The sequence below is a fragment of the Lithobates pipiens genome, unplaced genomic scaffold (genome assembly GCF_037356315.1).
Source record: "Lithobates pipiens isolate NorthernLeopardFrog02 unplaced genomic scaffold, aLitPip1_a1.2 Scaffold_44, whole genome shotgun sequence".
Classification (NCBI taxonomy): domain Eukaryota; kingdom Metazoa; phylum Chordata; class Amphibia; order Anura; family Ranidae; genus Lithobates; species Lithobates pipiens.
Genome location: NW_027507870.1, coordinates 3973976 through 3999432, shown reverse-complemented (window position 1 = coordinate 3999432; position 25457 = coordinate 3973976). Strand labels below are relative to the sequence as shown.

The 25457-nt window shown below is 46.5% G+C and overlaps 2 protein-coding genes across 3 annotated transcripts in view; both read right to left on the bottom strand.

Annotated features, from left to right (window-relative positions):
- LOC143956897 (uncharacterized) overlaps nt 1–4172 on the bottom strand; it is a 75697-nt gene extending 71525 nt beyond the window's left edge. The window contains exon 1 of the mRNA XM_077467066.1: nt 3947–4172. Coding sequence (XP_077323192.1) covers nt 3947–3989 — 43 coding nt within the window. The 5' untranslated portion in view covers nt 3990–4172. The remainder of the gene's footprint in view (nt 1–3946) is intronic.
- Nucleotides 4173–15542: 11370 nt separating this feature from the next.
- The window catches only part of LOC143956896 (uncharacterized), a 59772-nt gene continuing 49857 nt past the window's right edge, over nt 15543–25457 (bottom strand). Inside the window, exons 5-7 of one of the 2 annotated variants that reach the window (XM_077467065.1) lie at nt 22067–22172; nt 19227–19342; nt 15543–15856 (exon numbers count right to left, since the gene is read on the bottom strand). In XM_077467065.1, coding sequence (XP_077323191.1) covers nt 15843–15856; nt 19227–19342; nt 22067–22172 — 236 coding nt within the window. In that variant the 3' untranslated portion in view covers nt 15543–15842. The other variant, XM_077467064.1, reaches the window with a different exon arrangement.

Below are 25457 nucleotides of genomic sequence, written 5' to 3'. Positions count from 1 at the left end.
GTTCCACCCCACTGAAAAATGCTGCCCAAAGCAATGTCTTATTTGCCTCACGGTAGATACACCCATGTGTGTGGTGATGAAGTTTCTTGTGAATGAAGGCATAAAATCTGCGACAGCAGAGGGGGAGGGAGAGAGAAGGAAGGAAAGAGGGATGGAGGGACAGCAGGCCCAGATCCTACACCACAATAGAAATATGTGTATTTCAGAAAGTTCAACAAATCAGCAGATAAAGATACTCCAAACACCTGGTGTTAGCGCTTCAATCATCCCAGCACTATGGCTGTTGTGGTATCAGGATGATTGATGCGCATTATTACTATTATTACATTGTAATATAGAATGAAACCATTCAACTCATCATAATCCAGAATCAGTGGGACCACTGAGCGTGTCACCTGCCATTTCGCCTGCCACCAGATATCATCAGGTGCCCCCAGCAGAGTCCGTCCTTGCATCAGGTGCCCCCAGCAGAGCCCCTCCTTACATCAGGTGCCCCCAGCAGAGTCCATCCCTACATCAGGTGTCCCCAGCGGAGTGCCTCCTTCCATCAGGCATTCCCAGCAGGAGTGCCTCCTTACTTTAGATGTCCCCAGTACAGTACCTCTTACATCAGGTATCCCCAGAAGAGTGTGTCTTACATCAGGTTTCCCCAGCAGTCAGTGTCCCCAGTGGAGTGCTTCTTATATCAGGTGTCCCCAGTACAGTACCTCTTAAATCAGGTGTCCCCAGCAGAGTGCCTCTTACATCAGGTGTCCCCCAGCCAGTGTCAGATGTGGTGGCACGGGGGGAGGGGGGGCACAGGTATGGTAGGGACATGGGGGAAGCAGGTATGGTGGTGACACGGGGAAGGGGGATGCAGGTATGGTGGTGACGTGGGGGAGGGGGGAACAGGTATGGTGGTGACACGGGTGGAGGGGGTTGCAGGTATGGTGGTGACATGCGAGGAGGGGGTGCAGGTATGGTGGTGACATGGGGGAGGGGTGGAACAGGTATGGTGGTGACATGGGGGAAGGGGGGAAAAGGTATGGTGGTGACATGGGGGAGTGGGTGCAGGTATGGTGGTGACATGGTGAGGGGTCAACAGGCATAGTGGTTGCATGAGGGGAGGGTGTTGCAAGTATGGTGGTGACATGGGGAGGGGGAGAACAGGTATGGGGTGACATGGGGGGAAGGGGGAACAGGTCGGGTGGTGACATGGGTGGAGGGGGTTGCAGGTATGGTGGTGACATGCGGGGAGGGGGGGAACAGGTCTGGTGGTGACATGGAAGGAGAGGGTGCAGGTATGGTAGTGACATGGGGAGGGGGGAACAGGTATGGTGGTGACATGGGGGAGGGTGGTGCAGGTATTCTGGTGACATGGGTGGAGGGGGTTTCAGGTATGGTGGTGACATGGGGGAGGGGCTTCACATATGGTGGTGAGACGGGGGAGGGGGGAACAGGTATGGTGGTGACATGGGGGAGAGGTGGAACAGGTATGGTGGTGACATGGGGGGAGGGGGGAACAGATATGGTGGTGACATGGGGGAGTGGGTGCAGGTATGGTGGTGACATGGGGGAGGGGGTGCAGGTATGGTAGTGACATGGGGAGGGGGTGCAAGGGGGAGCCAAGACCATCAGTGTCCCCAGCCAGCGGAGCCCCGGTCCTTCCATCAGTGTCCCCGCTCGTCGGACACAGGGGGGTGGATTGTTGGTGGCGGTGGTGGCTGGAGGCTGATCACTTGCTTGTGTTCAGTGGAGAGTGGGAAGTGGTCGCCAATCCCTACATCCAATAGTGTACAATAGAATTTTCTATTTGTACACTGAAGAGAGAAGTCGATTGGCTGCCCCTCTCCTGTGCACTGAACACAAGGGGAAATAACACTCGTGGCAGCAGCAGCGGCCATTTTTGTGTAGCCGTTGCTGTTTTTAGCCAAAAACATTCCCAATTTTTTAGCCAAAAACATTCCCAATTTTTAAAATAATTGGGACAATTTTAAATCAGGAGGAGGAACCCAAAATCGGGATTGTCCCAGGAAAATCTGGACTGTTGGCAACTATGCATTCCTGTGAACATTCAGCACGTGGAACGCCTGATCCTGGATAATCAACGCATATTCTGTTGTGAAATTGAACAAGAGACAAATCTTTCTGTGGGAACGGTGAACACAATCATTCAGGAAAAGTTAGCGCATGCTGGGTACCAAGACAGCATTACGCTTTTGACTGGCACAGAAGAGTTAAAGGCCAGGATTTTCTAGATTTCGTCATTACATGTGACCAAACCTGGGCATATCAGTTCACTTCTGGAGTCAAAACGAGCATCAAAGCATTGGAAGCGATAAATGTCGAACAATTGCGTCTGCAGGTAACGTGATGGCAAGTGTTTTCTGGGACAAACGTGGTGTTATTTATGTGGATTTTCTACCCCGTGGTGCCACTATCAACAGTGAATATTACTGTCGTGTTCTGAGAGATGTGCGTACAGGTCTGCGGAAAACATGGCCTGGTTTGATCACTGAGGGGGTCCTGTTTCTCCAGGACAACTTACAAGCTCATACTGCTCACCGCACTACGTGCAAATTCCAGAAACTCAGCTGGGGTGTATTGCCACCTGTTTGGACCCCTAAAATAGTTCCTCGGAGGTCAGAATTTCAGCACTGATGATGAAGTGGATTAAGCTGTCCTAGGATGGTTCAGGCGTACTGACAAATCTTTCTATGGGGATGTTTTCCAGGCATTCGTTAAATGCTGGGATGAGTGTATACAGTAAATGTAGCAGGGGAGGATATTGAAAATAAATGCAGTTTCCACTACTTGAAATTTGTTCTTTTATTAAATCAGCTCAAAAGGTTTGACTTGAACGCCCTTCGTAACACCATCAATTTACCAACATGACACAATCACATTAGGCCCTGCCCCCCAAGGACCCTATTGGGGTGATTTGAGGAGTAGAGGTGCAGCAATTAAAGTGATCAGATTTTTGAAATTGGCAGGAATTGGGGTGATCTGAGGTGTGAAGGTGAAGAAATTAGGGTGATCTGATGGGGTGAAGATGCAAGAATTGGGATGATTTGAGGGACGGAGGCGCGGGAATTGGTGTAATTTGAGGGGTGATGGTGCAAACATTGGGGTGATTTGAGGGGTGGAGGTGTGGGAATTGGTGTGATCTGAGGGGTGGAGGTGCAGGAATTGGGGTGATCTGAGGGGTGGAGGTGCAGGAATTGGGGTGATCTGAGGGGTGGAGGTGCAGGAATTGGGGTGATCTGAGGGGTGGAGGTGCAGGAATTGGGGTGATCTGAGGGGTGGAGGTGCAGGAATTGGGGTAATATATGGATCTCACTGGATCTGACATGGATCACAGTAACACTGTAATGCTCCGTACACTCGATAGGATCTGGATCTCAAATTTTCCGACAACAAAATCCGTTCTCGGAAACTCCGATCGTGTGTACACAATTCCAATGCAGAAAGTTCTACGCATGCTCGGAATCAAGCAGAAGAGCCGCACTGGCTATTGAACTTAATTTTTCTCGGCTCGTCGTACTTGTACATCACCGCGTTCTTGACGTTCGGAATTTCCAAAAAGATTTGTGCAACGGTGTGTATGCAAGACAAGTTGTTGTCGGAAAATCCTATTGTGTGTACGGGGCATAAGACTAATTTACCTTATCGGTAAATGTAAGGAAGACTGAAGAAAAGATCTCCATCAGAAATGTTTGGCTTATCTTTTCCTCTCTTTGTGACTATTGGGTTCTCTGACTTATCTTCGTTTTTTGTTGAACTTTCTATTCTGGTCGGTCACCCACCTCATTCTCCTTCCCTTTTTTCTCAGAAAATTTCTACATAGCTCTAAATAACATTTCCTGACTACAAGCAACCGCTTCAACCATACAAGTCAGCAATGGAAGCTTCTATAATTCTATGCCAACAGGTTCCTTCCCTTTAACTTATAAAGATGAAGACTTACCTATCACACCCACAACAAGGACCCAGATATAGAAGGTCATCATATTTCTCCTCCAGTAGATCCGTCTGGCAGTGAAGGGACGGAGGAACCTCGGCTCAGTCTACACCAACACTATGTGCCTGAGAGAGGAGCGTGCGATCTGCTGAAAAATAGGAAGTGTTACAGGAAGGAACATCGCCTAATATTTTAAGGTAAAGTGCTAAGATCCTATCAGGCATTTCTACTGAACAACGTCTTCCATCATAACACCCAACAGAAGAGAAAGAGAACCCCTAGAGGTGGGATTGTAAAGGCACTACCAAAAGGCAATGAAAGTAAAAAAAATATAGTTTTAATTATTTATAGAAGAATATATGAAATATTGAACATGGTCATGAGTATTAAGGAATTAAGATATGCAAAATAGAGATACAGAATCCTATATCCAATGTGTTTCAAAGATGAGTGCTGTCTCCTTCATTAAGGATTAACAAGATAGATATAATCTATAAAACTCAAATACAAATAGTCAGCAATAAATGATACATCCATCCAATGATACACAAACATGGAAAGGCCATAAATGCTGGTGACTTCCATCTTGTACAGTTGCATATACACGAGGAAATCCACGTTTATTTTAAAAGAAGGACACTGTCACATGGAGCCTCCGGCCGTCCTGCCCACTGAAAATACCGGAGTTATGGCATCTAGCTGCAGCCATGGCCCCGGTATTTAACACCAAAGTAATGACGTATTTTCACAGTTAAGTGGTCAGCAAGTGGTTAAAATATGTATGTATTTCCTATGTTGTTCAGCTCCATCTAGTGGCCATGATGCAGGCAGTAGTCAAATACTAGGGATAAGCCGAACAACCCCCCCCCCCCCCCCAAGTTCGGTTATCAGTAGAACATGCGAACAGGCAAAAAAAATTGTGCGAACACTGTTAAAGTCTATGGGACATGTACGTAAAAAATCTAAAGTGCTAATTTTAAAGGCTAATATGCAAGTTATTGCCATAAAAAGTGTTTGGAGACCTGGGTCCTGCCCCAGGGGACATGTATCCATGCAAAAAAAGTTTTAAAAACTGAAGTTTTTTCAGGAGCAGTGATTTTAATAATGCTTAAAGGGAAACAATAAAAATTAAATATTCCTTTAAATATCATGCCTGGGGGGGTCCCTTAGTATGCCAGTAAAGTGACAAATTTTTCCCGTGTTTAGAACAATACCACAGCAAAATTACATTTCTGAAGGAAAAAATGTCATTTAAAATTACTCGCGGCTGATGTACTGCCAGATTCCAGCAATATACATAAAATCTTTAAAAAAATAAATAAATGGCGTGTCCCCCCCCCCCAAAAAAAAAAATCCATACCAGGCCGAGCTCACAACCTGGCAGGCCATAGAAAAGGGGGGGGGGGCGAGAGAGCTCCCTCTCCTGAACCGTACCAGGCCACATGCCCTCAACATGGGGAGGGTGCTTTAGGATTCCCCCAAAAACACCTTGTCTCCATGTTAATGAGGACAGGGGCCTCTTCCCCACAACCCTTGCCCGATGATTGTGGGGGTCTTCAGGTGGGGCACTTACCAGAATCTGGAAGCCACCTTTAACAAGGGAGGGCCCAGATCCCGCCCCCCCTCCCCATGTGAATGGGTATCAGGTATATTGTACCCCTACTCATTCACCAAAAAAGTGTTAAAAAAGTAAGAAAAAAAATAACAGAAGACAGTTTTTAGACAATTCCTTTATTAAAAAAAAAAATGTCCCGCAATGTCCATCCATCTACAATCACAGCGCAGATGGACCGAGAAAAAACAAAAAAGTGTAAAACTCTGCCTCCATGGGAGGCGTCGCACCGACTGCAGTCATTTTGCAATGACAGCTGTTATATAGCCGAGGGTGGGGCCACCCAGCGACACCCCCCATCACGTGATGTCAGAGGGGCACAGGGTCACCTGTTTACATCACCGGGTGGCCCCACCCTCAGCTATATAACAGCTGTCATCGTGAAAAGGCTGAAAAAGGGTGAAAAGGTCGGTGGGTAGCCTCCCATCGTGCAGCGTTTTTCTGTTTTTTTGGGGGGGTGATTTTTCAGTCTGTCTGCGCTGTGATTGAAGATGGATGGACATGGCGTGGGGGGACCCCCACTCCATTTTTTATTTTTTTTTTGCCGTGGGGTTCCCCTTAAAATCCATATCAGACCTGAATGGCCTGGTAATGGACTGGGGGGGAACTCTCGCAGTTTTTTAACCATCCTTGTGGTCTCCTCAAATGATGACATGACAGTGCATGAATCCTTGATCAGTAGCCACTGGTGTGGTGAAAAGAAAACCGAGCTCCCCTGACCCTGTCGTGGTGCCATACTCGCACAGGCATTCATTGATGACCCTCTGCTGTGTGTGCAGCTGCTGCAGCATTGCCAATGTTGAGTTCCACCTGGTGGGCATGTCACAAAGGAGGCGGTTGATGGGCAGGCCTTCCCTTTGAATGTCAGCCAGCTGATCACTGGCATTGTATGACTGGCGGAAATGACCGCAGACTTTTCTGGCCTGCCTCAGGAAATCTTGTAAGCCTAGGTACCTGGTCAAGGAATGCTACACCATCAAATTCAGGACGTGTGCCAAACATGGAACATGGGTCAAGTGTCCCTGTTGGAGGGCGTAGAGAAGGTTGGTGCCATTGTCGCATGCAACTATTCCAGGCTGAAGCTGGCATGGTGTCAACCACCTCTGAGCCTGCCCCTGCAGAGCTGACAGAATATCTTCCCCAGTGTGGCTCCTGTCCCCTAAGCAGACAAACTCGAGCACTGCATGACATATTTTTGCCTGACTGCTTGCGTAGCCCCTTGAGCTTTTAGAGAGCACTGCTGTTCCAGAGGACAATTCTGTAAAAGAGGCCATAGAGGAAGAAGAAGAGAAAGGAGGGGAGCATACAGATGTTGTGGCAGAATCACCACTAGCTTTTCGAGGCGTGATGGCAGAACAAGCTCCAACACTGAAGCTTGTCCTGCATACTTCCCTGCTGCCAGCAGAGTTACCCAGTGCACCGTGAAGGAAAGGTAACGTCTCCTGTCCATGCCTGCTGGACTGCCCTGTCCAAAAAGGCCAAAACATTGCCTTCCCCATGGCAGTAGAGAGCCAGAATGGCCTTACATGAAAATAAATGGCATTTTGGAACCTGCCACTGTGGTACAGCACATTCCACAAATTCTTGAAAAGGGGGCTGAGTATATCAGCTGAAAAGGCAGCAGTTGCAGTGCTACCAAATTGGCCAAGCTAGCATTTAGACGCTGAGCATGTGGATGGCTGGCAACAAATTTATTTTTATGGTTCAGAATCTGGGGTAGGGACATTTTCCTGCTGAAATCAACTGGTGGTGTACTGCTAGCAGATTGGCTGCAAGTACTTGTGACACCAATTGCTATACCTTTATTCCTCTCGGTGTTGATTTTTGAAAGGACTGGAGTTATAGTAGGGTTTGAGAGGTCTGCCTTTTTCTATGATGTGGGTCTTTCAGGTGCTGCTGCCAATGGACTGCAACTGATTGTGGCCGCACAAGATGAAAGCTAGTATGTGCTTAGTGTCTGTTGATGTTGCAGCGGAGCAGGATGCCAGAGATTTGCAGAACATGTTCCAAGCTGTGTGATAGGCCTTGAGTGTGTTATGGGATAAGGACTGATTGATCAGCAGGGTTGCGATGTGAAGGTGCTGTACAAAATCCAACGTCGGCTTAGACCAAGGTGGGACAGGAGAAGATGTTGGGTCGGCTCTGGGGGACAGTGCGTCTGCTGTGGGTTGTACTTACCCAAAATGAATGTGTGGATGATATGAAACTGACGTTGTAGGGATAGTTGTACCAGCCTGCGTAGGCAGGACAAAACTTGAACCCGTCCTCATTAATGATATTGGCCATAGCCTGGTTGTCGGGGGTGAAGGCCACATTTTGTGCAGTCCAGATATGAGCTTGGACTTGAGCGGCTGCCGTGATTGGGTATAGTTCAAACAAATGGGGAAGACTGAATAAACCTGGGGATTTAGTAGTATCTCTGGAGGCCATGGTCCTGCAAACTAATGGTGGCCAAAAATTGCAGCGAGGTCCGTGGAGGCTGTGGCATGTGTAACTATCTGCAGTAATAGAGGCAATACCGATGGTATGAACATGGGTACTCCATTCCCACCACTAAGGGACATCTCCCACATAGACAACCCCCTACTGCCGCAGTGTATAAGCTAAGGATGGTCCCTGGGGAATGATTCTTATTGAGCATCCCTAAGCGGGATTGAGGCTGTTTCTTAGTACTCCCCTGTGCATGGATAAAGTCTTGAAGGGCTGACCAGATGCGGATCAGTTTGTCAAGGGGGAGGCTGGCCTGCGTGGAGCGGGTGTCCAGGTTGAGTCTTTAATGCTGTGCCAGCAGCAGAGGGATGGTTGGATGGGTAGAAGTTTAAAAGCTTCCGATATATTGGTTTCAGAGAGCCAGGCACCTGTGCCTACTTTGAAAATGACCTTAATTGCCATGTCTACTGAAGCATATTTTGGGGAGAGTTCTGCTGGAGGAATTTAGGGAATTCAATGCGGGATGTGGGAAGAATGAGGTGCGGACAGGTCGTACACCCAGTGAATGTTATTGGAAAATGTGGGCTAATTCTCCAGATGTTTAAAAAGGGGGTTGTGTGAAGGCGTCGATGATGTAGCCTCGGTCAGGTTCAGTCTATAATAGCTGATCTACGGCCTGGCCGTCGGTGGCCACTGGGCGGAGGTTCCTGCATTCGTGAGTTGTGTGGGGCAGTGTGATGAGGCCAGTATGGAATCCTGCTAAAAAATTTTGGACAAGGAAGGTGGCTAGTGAGGGATTGGTGTGAGGTGAGGTAAAGCCATGAAACGTCTGCTTGAACTAGTTAACAAAATTTTCTTTTCTGCCAGGTCACGGGCCAAAATGAGGAGCGAAGCAAGGTTGAGGTCCTTGCTATCCAAAATGTCTTTGCTGATTCTGGCTTGGACCAGGTGGGCTGGGAAAATAGGGGAACTCTTCCCTGTCGTACCTGCAGGGGGGCTGTCAGAACACAGAGTGAGGTCGGGTCAGGGATGGCCATGGCTGGGGGCCCCTCTGGCTAGGACGTTTAGCGACTGTGGTGGACAGCTATGACACCCTGGTATGAGGCTGAAAGATGGCCAAAGACATGGGTCGTGGAGACACCTGCTGGGTGCCGGGCCCGTCTGTCACTGGCAGAGGGAAGAGGAGCCTGAAGAGCTGGACCTACCTGGCCATAGCGGGAAGGGGCACACCCCCTGCACCTTAGATCTGCTGTACCTTTGAAATGTGTTTATGTGACTGCAATGGGAATTTTACTGCATTTAATACCAGAACAGGCCATTATGAGTACTTTTGGCCTTTGTACCTTTTGTGGAAATTTCTAATAATGTATGTTGTCAGATGTCCCCCAGTGTCAGTTTTGCTATAATACGCTCATATGAGGGTATGCGCACATACAGACGCCATAAGTTCCCACATGTCTTGGTTATTGTCATATGATGTTTGTTTGGAGGTCCACCAAAATCAGAGTTGTACTTTCCTCAGCAGCTGTCAACATTCTCAGCTGATGGGATAGGTGCAGTCACTGTAATGCCAGACTGTCCATCGGACTTTCCGAACGGGCTACTTGCCCACACACGGCACTTTTTCAGCGGACTAATACGGCGTACTAAGTCCGCCGTACTATCCACCCTACTTTTGAAATGAACGGACTCGCCCACACACGCGGAGGAAAGTCCGCTCATTTCGCGTGCGTCTCCAGGTAGGCGGGGCCCGCGAAGGAGACGTCGCTGGCCCCGCAACCTGGTATGTACTTAAAGGGGAACCCCCAATGCCGAAAAAAATCGGCATGGGGGTCCCCCCAGGTCCACATCAGACCCTTGTCCGAGCACGCTACCCGGCCGGCCAGGAAGGGGGGGGACGAGCGAGCGCCCCCCCCTCCGAGCCATACCAAGCCACGTGCCCTCAACATGGGGGTGCCTTTGGGAAGGGGGGGCCACGCATTGGTTGTCGGGTCTGCGGGCGGGGGGCTTGTCGGAATCCGGGAGCCCCCTTTAATAAGGGGGCCCCCGGATACCGGCCCCCCACCCTATGTGAATGAGTATGGGGTACAATGTACCCCTACCCATTCACCTGTAAAATAAAGTACAAAAAAACACAACACACAAGATAAAATTGCACAGCTCCGGGGGTCTTCCGTCTTCGGGGGTCTTCTCGCCGGACTCCTCCGCTATCTTCTTGTAGCTCTTTTGCTAGCGGAGGAGCCCGGCTTTCTTCCTCGCCGCGGCCTCTTCTTCCGACTTTGGGGGTCTTGTCCCCCTCTTCGGCTCTTCTGCCGGGCCACCGCGCCTTCTTATAGCTCTTTTACAGGCGGTGGCCCGGTCTTCTGTCACCACCGCCGCCTTCCATTCTTCTTCTTCTCCTCCTTCTTCTCCTGGAGATGTTGACTCGACGCTCTCTCCGGCCGCAATGCCAGGGACGCGCTGCGCGGCGACTTATATAGGGACAAGGGGCGGGGTCATCGGTTGATGTCGCATGGTGACCCCGCCCCCTTACGATGTCACAGTTCCGGAGGATGCTGGGACTGTCACCATATGACATCAACCCATGTGACATCAACCGATGACCCCGCCCCGCGTCGAGTCAACATCTCCAGGAGAAGAAGAAGAAGAAGAAGAACGGAAGGTGGCGGCGACAGAAGAACCAAAGAGGGGGACAAGACCCCAGAAGTCGGAAGAAGAGGCCGCGGCGAGGAAGAAAGCCGGGCTCCTCCGCTAGCAAAAGAGCTACAAGAAGATAGCGGAGGAGTCCAGCGAGAAGACCCCCAAAGACGGAAGACCCCCGGAGCTGTGCAATAAACTATTTTATCTTGTGTGTTGTGTTTTTTTTGTACTTTACTTTACAGGTGAATGGGTAGGGGTACATTGTAAACCATACTCATTCACATAGGGTGGGGGGCCGGTATCCGAGGGCCCCCTTATTAAAGGGGGCTCCCGGATTCCGATAAGCCCCCTGCCCGCAGACCCCGACAACCAATGGCCAGGGTTGTCGGGAAGAGGTGCTTTGGGGTGGGGTGGGCGCGCGGCACCCCCCATGTTGAGGGCACGTGGCCTGGTACGGCTCAGGAGGGGGGGCGCTCGCTCTTCCCCCCTTTCCTGGCCGGCCGGGTAGCGTGCTCGGACAAGGGTCTGATGTGGACCTGGGGGGACCCCCTTGCCAATTTTTTTCGGCGTTGGGGTTCCCCTTTAAGTCCATGCTAGGTGGCGGGCCAGCGATGTCTCCTTCGCGGGCCCCGCCTACCTGGAGACAAGCTCAAAATGAGCGGACTTTTCTCAAAACGGGAAAAGTCTGTTCATTTGAAAAGTACGAGAAATGCGAGTCCGGCGGGAAGATTGGAGTGCAAAACTACTTTCTAAGTCCGCCGTACTTTCGGGTCAAAAAAGTATGCCGGAGGCTACACACGGGGGGAATGTTCGGCGGACTTGAGTTTGCCGGACTTTTCCACCCGATTGTTTGATCGTGTGTACGCGGCATAACATGAACTTCAAAAGGTCCACCACAGGGTTCATGAGTCCCTCCTGGACTCTGACACAATAGCCAGTTTACATTCTTTCTAACCAGGTGACTGGGTCATTGTAAAGAAGCTTGAGGGAAGAGACCAGGCCAGCCACTGCAAGAAGCTGCTCAACTACACCAAAGGATGAGAAGTATCTTTCTTTATTTATATTTTTAAAGTGTATTTTCCAACTAGCTAAGAAACCAAACAGGACACATGGTTGGGTTTACTCTGAGTCTCCACTGAGCTCTAGTGCCCCAGCAATGATGGCGGTACAGTACATGATATATGTGATATTCATATTGGTGTGAGAAGTTTTGACAAACTAGTAAAATCCAAACAGACACTTGTCAATAGAATTTAACGATACATTTCTAGAGGGTAAAATTAATTATAATGTTTACAACAGCTCTGGTTCTCGCCAGCTTTGGTATCAGGACAACTAGATAGCCCACAAGTGTGCTTCAAGTTTAGTTTGGTATTAATGTGGATCTACAGCTTATAAGGTAATTTCCCTAAAACAAGAGGTTCATGTGTGCTGGTGAATCTCGTCCCAGCATCTTATGTCATGGCCGATCGTGAGGATCTCATGGCGCAAGAGAAGGTAAGAATGTCAGGGACAGCTGGAAGGGAATTGCTTGTACACGGTGGGGAGCTTATGAAACGATTGAACAATTTCTCATCCATTGAGGATGGGATGTTTTCATGTAACTGTTGAAGCTTCAAGGAAGCTCCCACAGTCCAAGGGGGGTTTCTGGGAATTCATAAGTAAACATTGTTATACCTGGATTGAGGATACCACTGGCAAAGTTCAGGCCCATATGGATAAGGTTAGATCCCTGCGAGGCAAAGCCAGAGCTATAGCTAGTGAAGGTTTGAATCCTTTTAAGGGCTTAGGAAACTTCCCCATTTTTTATTTTCCATCGGATCATGGCTGAACGAAGTAGTGGTGTGATGTTGTTTTTATCTCTTTTTCTTCTATATGTCTTGATGAGGTGCTCCTGTCGAGTGAATATAGCCCGAGCAGATGACCACATCTTCCTCACCGAGATGAAACACCTCAAAGCCCAGCCCATGTACAAGACACAGAGGATCCCAGACCGACCGGCGATTACTACAGCTCACCATGTTGTGTCCTACCTATAAGTCATTCTTCCCGAAGAACAGAGTCTACATCTCAAGCCCTGTTTTCCTTTTTTTATGGACTCATATGAACAGTAAGGACTGATTCATTTTTAGGTGTAAGAAGAAGATCAATTTTCATTGAGGGACACATGGGATCATATGACAAAGAGGAGGAGCTGTTGTGGATAATTTGTATTAATGTATGTTGTCAGATGTCCCCCAGTGTCAGTTTTGCTGTAATACTCCCATGTGAGGGTATTCGCACATCCAGACGCTGGTGGAACACCATCGGATGCGGAAACCTTCCCATGGACACGGCGGATCTGTTTTCTCTTTTAAGGATGTTTGTTTATGCCTCACCAGGGAACTGGCCACTCCATGGCGATCACATTCAAACTCCTAAGTAAGCAAATCTTACTTAGCAGAGGGCAGGGGTTAGTAGAGTAGAGAACAGAGGTAAGCAGGGCAGAGGATGGAAGTTAGCAGGGCAGATAACTGAGGTCATCAGAGGACAGGGGTCAACATGGCAGAGAATGAGAGTCAGCAAGGGGGAGAAGAAAGGGATCAGCAGGGCAGAGGACAAGGGTCAGCATCAAAAAAAAGTAGGTAATCATGGCAGTGTACAGGGGTCAGAAGGGCAGAGCACAGGAATTAGCAGGGTAGTTGGAGGGTGTGCCAGGTTGTGGCCCGTGGGGCACACATATGAATATGGCAGCTGAGCAGGGGTTAGAAGCAGAGTGTGGTACAAAGTAGACAGATTCAGACACAGAAATTGGTCAAAAGTTAGGATGGGTAAAAAAAAAGGATGGGTAGTAAAGAATCGTAGTCGAATACAAACCAAAATCAGTAACCGAAGAAAAAGGAATGCAGAACCACAAGAGCTAACATGGAGTGGAGCCTGGGGCTAATAATGAAACTATTACTCAGACAATGGGTATTGCCCAGGACACAGCTAAAAATAGAATAGTTGATTGGCAGACTGTATGGTTGATATACAGTATTCATCAGTAGGTAGGATCTGGCCATGTCTACACCTCAGTGTCCTGTGGAGCGGTGCAGGGTGCAGTCATTTTACTGATCTGTGAAGTCTACTGTCCTTTTTATCTAGTAACTACTTTTTTTAATTTAAGAAAAGTCTGTATGCCCATAGCATCAGGGAGTCCAAAAAAAGAGTTAAAAAATGAGGGATGGGCTCATGTGGGTGGGCTTCTTTAGGGGACACTTTTCATGTTTCATGTTAAAATAACTTATGATTTTAATTGATTCTTGGTCCACATAAAGAACTCCACCAGTGGTGGCTGGTGCTCAATAATCCGGGGGGGGGGGGGAAGGGACACCCCCCTCAGAGACAGACATGAATGCGGCGAACACGGGAACACCCCCCACCCCCCGTGGGAGAAAGACGGACTCCTTATCTTAGGAGGGCCAGATGTCCTGCCTGGGATGACTCTGATCTCCCCTCCTCCTCCCTCCCCTGTCCGAGCCAGGGAGTGTTGAATGGCTGAGCTGCTGCGAGTGAGCCATCCCTGGAGTCACAGTGGCAGCGGGTGGGTCGATCATTCTTCCCTTGCTTCTCCTCCAGTCATGCATCTCCTCTCCCTCCTCCTTTGGCCAATCAGAAAAAAGGTCTCACAACCGGCTTTTTTTTTTTATGTGAGTGGACCACTATAAGATTTTGTAACGGGAGTCACTTTGGGCGGGGGGCCCATGGAACACAGAATCCCTTGGAGAGGTTGGGAAACACTAGCTTCAGCTCCCCATGCACCTCCTATGTCTAAGTCACCCTGTGTCTATTAGGGGCACAGGGTGACGGAGAACCCCAGTCTGATCTGTGCCAATCGGACTCACTGTACAGCCACACTGGAATGTTATGTGTATATGTATATATGTATATATATATATATATATATATATATATTTATAGTCTCATACTGTTGGGGACTCTTTGCTGGGTCATTTGGGGAGTGGCTGTATTCCATTGTTCTATTGTGTCTGTCTGCCTTGGGTATTATGTGATGTGTATTTGCTGTGAGGAGGGAGGGGGGAATTCCTCCAACAGCTCTCCTCTCCCTGCTGATTGGACAGTCTACCCTGCCCTGAATGCAAAGGGAGCGTTACCTCTGTGTAACTGTGTTACAATAAACAGTTCATGTTGAGCAACCAAAACGAGTACTGCCTAGTTATTGGTTGTCAGCAGTTTGGAATATCTGATATCTATATTCAGACTGGAGGTATAGGACGAAAGCACTCACGCGGAGTGTGGGACTTTTCGTTACAGATTTTGTGACAATAAAATATATTTTTCCAGAGAGGTATGTTTTCTGTTTTATATGGCTGGTATTACATGTGAACATCCACGAAGGAGAGAGCTGAGCTGTGAAAGCCATAAGGATATCCATCCATCCATCCGCACAGATCTCCATTTATCCCTCAAGGGAAACTGTCTGCTTTGACTCTCTGGGGAAACAGGAGCTGGAGGTGATCTCTGCTAGTGAGCACTGGTGGTGGATTGCACGAGCGCCTGTTTTTAATTTATTGTGATCGTTGATCTAAGGATTTATTCGATTTTTCTTTCTAGTTTTGAAAGATTTTGTTTTTTTCATGTTTCTGGGAAGAAGACGTGAATTGTGTTGTGTTGTACTTGAATATTAAGAGAATTTTTTTCTTTTTGTTGCACTTGCATATTGTGTTTTATGTATGTTATATTACTACTTTACTGATGATTGTTCTGTACTCAATTTATCCTACACAGATAAGATTGTTCACCCAACACTGATTGTCCTTCGCGTATTCGAAAATTGGGAAGGTGGAAATATGAGGGCAGTTGCTCACGCTGACCAACACATATGACTAAAGTGATTGAATGGACTGTCTCGGTACTGATACAATGACAAGATTAATGTGATAAAAATCAAATTTTAATACATAGAAACCATACAAAAATATTATTTAAAAAGTATACACCACAAGTAACTAACTACTAAAGGGTTCCCCCCATAGAGTTTCTATTGGAGTGGAGTATAGGTTGTTTCCTCTACCAGTTTTGCGGTATAAACTGCTTCTTCAGGATGAGTGGTCTATGAAATAGATACTATATTAAGACAAAACATATTTACAGAGAAAAAGAGTGGAGTATAGGTTGTTTGTTTGGAGTGGAGTATAGGTTGTTTCCTCTACCGGTTTCGTGGTATAAACCGCTTCTTCAGGAGGAGTGGTCTATGAAATAGATAATACATTAAGACAAAACATATTTACGGAGCAAAAGAGTGGAGTATAGTTTATTTCCTCTACTGGTTTCGTGGTTTAAACTGCTTTTTCAGGATGAGTGGTCTATGAAATAGATACTATATTAAGACAAAATATATTTACAGAGCAAAAGAGTGGAGCATAGGTTGTTTGTTTGGAGTGGAGTATAGGTTGTTTGTTTGGAGTGGAGTATAGTTTGTTTCCTCTTCCGGTTTCGTGGTTTAAACCGCTTCTTCAGGAGGAGTGGTCTATGAAATAGATAATACATTAAGACAAAACATATTTACAGAGCAAAATAAACTTTAACAACATATTACAATCAATGTTAAAGTAGGAAGACCTGCTCACCCGATTGGACAAAACCGACTAACGACATGACCCAACAAATTCCCCCCGGGGCGGACAAGGGGGATTGTGAATGACAATCTCTGATTAGAAGGTAATAATAAAGGTTGGGGTATAAAAAAGTTTTTATAAAAGGTGGTGTAGTACAGTGGTAGAGGAACTCAGATAGTGCCGCTGTGGGGCCTAATGGGGGTGGGGAAGGGAAGATGGAGAGAAAGGGGGGATGGGGACAGGACAAGGATGACAAAAGGACTGAGGGAAGGGACAACTGGGATGAGGGAGGTGGGGAGAAATTACCAAGAGAAAAAGGAGGGAAGATGAAGAAGAAATGAGGGGGGAAAAGGAATGAAAAAGGGGGAAGGGGGGGAAGAGGGGGGAAAAAAGAGAAGAAAGAAGGAGAGGGAAGGGCCATAGGAGGGGAGAGCGGGACAAGGGGGGAGTGAGAGATGGAAACAACAAGCCAGGGAGGAAAGGGTAGGAACGGGAGAGGCGGGGGTAAAGGGAAGGGGAAGATGGGAGAGGCAGGGGTAAAGGGAAGGGGAAGATGGGAGAGGCAGGGGTAAAGGGAAGGGGAGGATGGAAGAGGAAGGGGTATGGGGCAGGGGGAAGGAGATGGGGAGGGAACTGGGATGGGACATCAAAGAGGGGAACCTAAACAGAAAGGGGGCAGAATATGGGGTGAAAAAAAGGGGTGGGGGAAAGGGGAGAAAAAAGAAAAGGGAAGAGGTAGGGAAGGACAGGACAGGGAGCAACAGAAAATAAATAAGTGAGACTATGAAAGTGAGGAAATAGGTGAGGACAAAGAGGGGGGGAGGAAAGGGGGAGAAGAGGGAAAGGGGAAACCAAGGGGTTTAAGGGAAGGGGGGGGTTTAGATGGTAATGGAGTAATAGGAGTGAAAGTAAAGTAGTGTGGAGGGGGAGGGAGAAGAAAGGGGAAGTGCGGACAGTGTGGAAGGGAAACCACCACGCCCACCACAGTGGAATATGTTAAGGTAAAACAACTCACCAGGCTGTAAAAATAACCATAGTAAGGTAACTGCAAGGACTGGATGTAATATAGGGGGGTACAGAGTTAGATTAGATGGGAGCACAGTCAAAGGTAGCTCTCCTCTCCCTGTTGATTGGACAGTCTGAATGCAAAGGGAGTGTTACCTCTGTGTAACTGTGTTTCAATAAACAGTTCATGTTGAGCAACCAAAACGAGTACTGCCTAGTTATTGGTTGTCAGCGGTTTGGAATATCTGATATCTATATTCAGACTGGAGATATATGACGAAAAGCACTCACGCGGAGTGTGGGACTTTTTCGTTACAGATTTTGTGACAATAAAATATATTTTTACAGAGAGGTATGTTTTCTGTTTTATATGGCTGGTATTACATGTGAACATCCATGAAGGAGAGAGCTGAGCTGTGAAAGCCATAAGGATATCCATCCATCCGCACAGATCTCCATTTATCCCTCAAGGGAAACTGTATGCTTTGACTTTCTGGTAAAACAGGAGCTGGAGGTCATCTCTGCTAGAAAGCATTGGTGGTGGATTGCACAAGCGCCTGTTTTTGATTTATTGTGGTCGTTGATCTAAGGATTTATTCGATTTTTCTTTCTAGTTTTGAAAGGTTTTTATTTTTTTCACGTTTCTGGGAAGAAGTGAATTGTGTTGATATACTGGAAATATTAAGAAACTTTTTCTTTTTGTTACACTTATATTGTGTTTTATGTATGTTATATTACTACTTTACTGATGATTGGCTGAATTCAATTTATCCTACACAGATAAGATTCACCCAACACTGATTTTCCTTTGCGTATTGATATTATAAGCCCATGGATACCGTCAAAGAGCGACCATGATCCGTGCCGCCATCCAATATTAACCAATCCAAAATCAGCTCTTATCTTAGATGAAATGAACCCCAGTTGGTTGATATGATTGCCGCACTGTCACTAGTCTGCCTTGCATTCATTGGTGGGAATGTACAGTAGACATGTGCACTGCTGAAAAACGTGTTTTGTTGCCCGAAAATTCAGAAATACGTAATTTGTAAATTCGAAAATCCGAAAATAAGAGAAAAATCCAAAAATTCGTAAGAACGAAAATCCTAAAATTCTAAATAATAACTAACTAATAATAACTATTAAATTACAGGTATTGGGATTTCCTTTCAAATTTGGCTGTTATGCCCCGTACATACGAGTGGAATTTCCGTTTGAAAAATCTTGGATGGTTTTTCCAACGGAATTCCGCTCAAGCTTGGCATGCATACACACGGTCACACAAATGTTCACTGAACTTTCGACCGCCAAGAACGTGGGTGACGTACAACACGAGAAAATTAAGTTCAATGCTTCCGAGCATGCGCCGAATTGTTCCCGAGCATGCGTAGGAATTTTGCGCGTCGGAATTGGTACAGACGATCGGAATTTCCGATCGGAACTTTTTCCAACCGAAACCTGATCTCAATGTTTTGCTGGCTGGAATTCGGCCAGCAAAAGTCCGATGGAACATACACACGTTCTCATTTTCCGACCAAAAGCTCTCATCGGACTTTTGCTGGCCGAATTTCCACTCGTGGGTGTACGGGGCATAAGTGAACATAACGAATACAAATTTATCTAAAGTTAGGAACTATCAGAAATAAAGAATGCCGCATGTAAACAAATGGAACGGAACAAAATAATAAATAATAATAATAATACGTTTTTATTATTATTATTATTTATTATTATTAATTGATTACATTCCATCCGTTTAGATGCGGCATTCTTTATTACGGATGATTCGTAACTTCATATAACGTTACGTTCACTAAAAGAAAAATTTGAAAGGAAATTCCATTATCTATAATTTAATAGTTAGTAATAGTTAAGATATTATTAGTTAGTTATTTCAGATTTTCGAATTTTCGAATTTTCGTTCTTATTATCATTCTTTTGAATTTTCGGATTTTCGGATTTTCTAAATTTGGAAGAACATCCGGCATTTCCTCCTTACTTTGTGCGTTTCTCTTTTTCCATTGACAGAGGGAGTAGACAGCCAGAATGAGCAGAAGCACAATGATGGAGGCCATGATGGTGAAGGTGGAGATGGTGGTGTACAACCGTGCAAAGCTGAAAGAGAGGAACGAGGAGAACATTTATCTCATTGTACCAACAAGGATACGATTTCTGTGAATATAGCTGAACTCAGATATAATAGACCCAAATTCCTGTAGTTCTGTAATCATCTATACATTGTTAGGGGCCTATTTACACTTCCACAATGCAGAGACACATACACAGCAGATCTTGTTACATCCATCGCTGCAATGAATGGCACCCCAACGCACTAAGACAGGGCACCTTCCTTGCAGCATATGGTGGTGCGCTGAATTGAATAATAGATAAAGGTTCATGGCTTGCTCCCATTGCAGTAACAGACCCCTTACCATTCACATCCACATTGTACACGTTAACCACTCCCGGAGCGCCGCACGCCCATAAACACCCTAACTTTGAAGAGGGATATCTTTGTTATGGCAGCAGCTAGCTACCATAACCCCGGTATCCTCTTCTTCGGCTGGCGCTCCAGTTCGTGATAATAGTGGTCTCTGCGGCGGATTCGCCGCAAGGTCACTTTTAACAGTTATGCCCCCCGCTTCTGCCGCACTATTGCCCTCTGTCGCTTACTGGAGTCGCCAGAAACTCGGATCCTGTCACATCAGTGGCATGGAGACGAGTGAGGGGAAGATGGCCCCCACCCGTCTCTATATCATTGTAGGGCGGAAGTGAAGTCAAAATTTCATTTCCGCCCATAGCTCTTAAAGGGCCATTTTTTTATTGCATTTTAGTGTAAATATGAGATTTGAAGACTTTTTGACCCCCCCAGATCTCATATTTAAGAGGACCTGTCATGCTTTGTTTCTATTACAAGGGATTCTTACATTCCCTGTAATAGGAATAAAAGTGACACTTTTTTTTTTTTTTTTTTTTTTTAAAGAACAGTGTAAAAATAAAAAGTTAATAAATAAGACAAAAAATAATTTAAACGCGCCCTGTCCCTTGCGTGCAGAAGCGAACGCATATGTGAGCAGCGCGTGAGCAGCGCCCGCATATGAAAACGGTGTTCAAACCACACATGTGAGGTATCACTGAGATCGGTAGAGCGAGAGCAATAATTCTACCCCTAGACCTCCTCTGTAACTCAAAACATACAGCCTGTAAAAAAATTTAAACGTCACCGATGGAGATTTTTAAGGGTAAACGTTTGTCGCCATTCCACGAGTGGTCGCAATTTTGAAGCGTTACATGTTGGGTATTAATTTACTCAGCGTAACTATGAGTAGAGGAGAGGCTCAGTACAGGGGGACACTATGGATAGAGGAGAGGCTCAGTACAGGGGGACACTATGGGTAGAGGAGAGGGTCAGTACAGGGGGACACTATGGGTAGAGGAGAGGCTCAGTACAGGGAGGACACTATGGGTAGAGGAGAGGCTCAGTACAGGAGGACACTATGAGTAGAGGAGAGGCTCAGGACAGGGGGACATTATGGGTAGAGGAGAGGCTCAGTACAGGGGGACACTATGGGTAGAGGAGAGGCTCAGTACAGGGAGGACACTATGGGTAGAGGAGAGGCTCAGTACAGGAGGACACTATGAGTAGAGGAGAGGCTCAGTACAGGGAGGACACTATGGGTAGAGGAGAGGCTCAGTACAGGAGGACACTATGAGTAGAGGAGAGGCTCAGGACAGGGGGACATTATGGGTAGAGGAGAGGCTCAGTACAGGGGGACACTATAGGTAAAGGAGAGGCTCAGTACAGGGGGGGGCACTATGTATAGAAGGGAGGCTCAGTACAGGAGGACACTATGGGTAGAGGAGAGGCTCAGTACAGGGGGACACTATGGGTAGAGGAGAGTCGCAGTTCAGTGGGACACTATGGGTAGAGGAGAGGCTCAGTACAGGGGGACACTATGGGTAGATGAGAGGCTCAGTACAGGGGGACACTATGTGTAGAGGAGAGGCTCAGTACAGGGGAACACTATGAGTAGAGGAGAGGCTCAGTACCAGGGGGGACACTATGGGTAGAGGAGAGGCTCAGTACAGGGGGGCACTATGAGTAGAGTAGAGGCTCAGTACCAGGGGGGACACTATGGGTAGAGGAGAGACTCAGTACAGGGGACACTATGAGTAGAGGAGAGGCTCAGTACCAGGGGACACTATGGGTAGAGGAGAGGCTCAGTACAGGGGGACATTATGCGTAGAGGAGAGGCTCAGTACAGGGAGATACTATGAGTATAGGAGAGGTTCAGTACAGGGGGACACTATGGGTAGAGGAGAGACTCAGTACAGGGGGGGAACTATGTGTAGAGGAGAAGCTCAGTACAGGGGGGGCACTATGGGTAGAGGAGAGGCTCAGTACAGGGGGACACTATGGGTAGAGGAGAGGCTCAGTACAAGGGGACATTATGGGTAGAGGAGAGGCTCAGTACAGGGAGATACTATGAGTATAGGAGAGGCTCAGTACAGGGGGACACTATGAGTAGAGGATAGGCTCAGTACAGGGGGGGAACTATGTGTAGAGGAGAGGCTCAGTGCAGGGGGACACTATGAGTAGAGGAGAGGCTCAATATAGGGGGATCCTATGAGGAGATGCTCAGTACAGAGGACACTTGAAGTTGGTAAAGATGTAATGGATATTGTAAAATAAAAAATAAAAATAAAAATGTGGTAGAATAAAAACATTTAATACCTACCTGTGACACCCACCTGGCCCTCTCGAACCTTGTATTCAGCTTCATTGGTCTAACAGCTTTGTGAAAATGTTTGAATGCAAGTGTGAAAACCACTTCTCACCTAACTTCATTGTTTTCATAATTGGGATCATCAGTAGTAGTAGTGATAACAGAATCATAATCATCTTCTTCGCAGATAGGACTGATGTATTCGGTGTATTCCTTACCTTAAAGAATTAGAACAAAGAGGTCACCGTACAATATTGCTGAGTTCCTTTGAAAGTCATTTTACCAGAACAACAAGATTTACTTATATTTTGTAGGCCGTCTATCCTTTTCTTAAAACCACAAATCATAGAATAGGACAGACTATCTCTGATAGCTCTTTTCTGGTTCAGCCGTTCATCCACTCCTAACTTACCATAGAAATAATATGATATTCTTTGAACAGAGTTTGGCTCCCTCTAGTGTTCTTTGTTTTTGTATCATGCTGTTAAGATATTTGTTTGGCTTTAGAAATAGCCACGCCCCAATGCATTGTGGGGGATGTAGTGAATAAGGAACTGACTTATATGTGTAACTCAGTCTGGGAACTACCTACCCATGATGACCACTGCACTTACCCTCAACCCCAACACACAGAACAGCCTGCTGGGTAAGGATATAAAAGAGACAGGTGTGGCCGGTTTTCAGCCTCTTCGGACGCCATTCAAAGCCTGCATGCAGGGAGCTGTGGGAGTTCAGTTGGAAGACTATGGCCTGTGAGGCCCGGAGCGGAGTCGCGTGGCTTGTGGGATGTTCCGGAGTGCGGTGTGCTGGATCAGCATGTGGATGGACCATAGAGCCGAAGACTTCTTAACCTTTCCTGCATCGCAGTGACCAGACCTCTGGACGAGCAGCGCGGGGTGACAGCACCAGCCAGGAGCGGGACTGAGATATCCCAAGCAGGACAGTACAAGCATCTGGGCCCTGTGTGGTGAGCGGGCACTTGCCCAGATTGATATAATACCTTGTTGCTGTAAAAACTAGTTCCAGAGGGCTGGTGAGACCTGTAGTCCCACAGAAGCGCTTTCACTTGTTCATAGACTTTGTGCAGTGAAGCCTCGGAGCCCGGTTTCTCTTCTCTGTGTTACATCCTTCAGTAAAGAAGTTGAATGTTTTTTTCAAGTGCCTTATATCAGTGTTCATCATCCCTATCCTCAGGGCCCACTAACAGGCCAGGTTTGCAAGATAACTGAAATACATCACAGGTGATGATATAATTTGCTACTCAGTTATTTCAGTATTCTAGTCTGCATCTCCCCCAAGGTAATACATAAAACCTGTCCTGTTAGTGGGCCCTGATGACAGCGTTGATGACCACTGCCTTATATAACCAAGCTCTTACCTGCATATCTCCTCCACTATAATTTGCTAATTACTTATTCCCTGGATTACAAATACTGCAGTTTAATAAGCTAGCAGAAGAAAAGAAAAGGACAAGAGACAGTTACTATTTCTATAAAGTGTTATTACCTCATCATACATTCTTAGAACTGCATTACAACCTAGGGGGAGCCCTTGAGTATATGACATAAATATTGGTACTGTATTACACTGCTGTAGTAAGTAATTTATTGTATTGAGCATAGGCCACCCTATGCCTGTCTGCATATGCTTTTCAAGTGACTATTGAGTTCTGGATTTCACCTATACTTTCACTGTTATTATTTCATTCTTTATATCGAGGTTACTGCTTTGGTTAAATGTGTTGAACCAATATCCATCATTAAAGCTTTGATGTGGTTAAAGTACAATTGGTGTGAGATTATATCTGTTGCTATACCTGAAGGAGTGACAGATACCCAAGTGACGGTAAATATACAATATAGCAGGGATATGCAATTAGCGGACCTCCAGCTGTTGCAAAACTACAAGTCCCATCATGCCTCTGCCTCTGGGTGTCATGCTTGTGGCTGTCAGAGTCTTGCTATGCCTCATGGAGTTTTGCAACAGCTGGAGGTCCGCTAATTGCATATCACTGCCCTATACTGTGTTATTGCTGTGTAGCAATTTACCATTGGGTCTTACACTAATATTACCACACAGTTGTGACAAGGGGCTTGAGCCATTATTTGGTGTTGAGAGGCAGAGTGCAGACCCAAAACAATTATCAGCAGCTCCTTAGGGGGTCAGTGCTACACTTACTTACATTTATTGTTGAAGACTAGAGCTGTTATTCGCTGTGTGTGTTGTGAAGGGATAGGATGCGTCCATCAGTCGGCGGGCATTGTTTGTGATTGACACTAGACAATATGAGTGATGATGGATTTATGGGACATCATGGGATATTTTTTGGAAATGTTATATTTTTTGATTAAGAACTTGTCAAAAAGAATTCGTCTTCATTTACATTTTAGTAGGGATACTTTTACTCATTACTTATTCACATGTGGGGGTTGGTATCTGGGGGATAGGGATGGCCGAACTGTTCGCCCGGTGGTCGGTTCGCTACTAATTTTGCGTGTTCACGATTCGCCTGTTCGGCAGACTATTGCCGCTGTTCGCCCGGCGGACTTATGTGTTCACAGTGTGAAAGAACTTTGACCCATGATGACACATACATCATGCGGTACAGGACAGCCAATGGAGACATTTCAGCACATTGACAATTGGACATTCCCCCTACCTTATAAATAGACCTGATCTGGCGGCCATTTTACATTCTTTCTTGTGTCATTATAGGGAGAGGTTGCTGTGTGGAGCAGAGAGAGACTGCAGTGACAAAATCGCTAGCTATTAGGTCCATAAAAATCCTTTTAAGGACTGGTATGGTATAGGTGTAGTACAGTATATAGGGTTGAGTGCACTGCTGTGCTAGTGATTGTTGCAGCAGCCTGTCTTTTGTCAGTGCAGGGAGGGACAGGACGCTGTGTGCAGCAGGGACAGTCAATTTAATCACTAGCTGTTACTATTAGGTCCACAAAGGTCCTTTTAAGGACTGGTATTGGTGTACAGTATATAGGGTTGTACATGTATAATATACTTTCTTCCAAATATAGAAAGAATATTATACTTGACTGCTGCCCTATTCTGCAGCAGTCCTTTATCAGTGTAGGGACTGAGGTACAGTCTGAACATCACTAGCTACTCGGTTCACAAAGGTCCTTGTAAGGACTGGTATAGGTGTACTATTTGGTGTGCAGTATATAGGTGTGTAATACACATATAAAATACTTGCACATATAGAAAGCATAGTATAGTGCGTTTCCACTGTGCAGCATTGTGACTGCTGAGCGGTTCTGCAGCGATACTACAAAGAGTGACCAACGCAATAAAAAAGTATTATAACTGGTGTGATAGACCAGTGGCCCCCAAAACGACTTTTGTCACAGGGTCATTTAAAAAATGACAGGCAGAGGAAGAGGCAGGCCCTTTCGCAGGGGTGGTAGGGGTAGGGCAGGAGCAACAGACTTGAGCCAAAGTGGCAAATTGCAGAAGGTGCGTGTGATTACGTCAAAGGACACACCAGA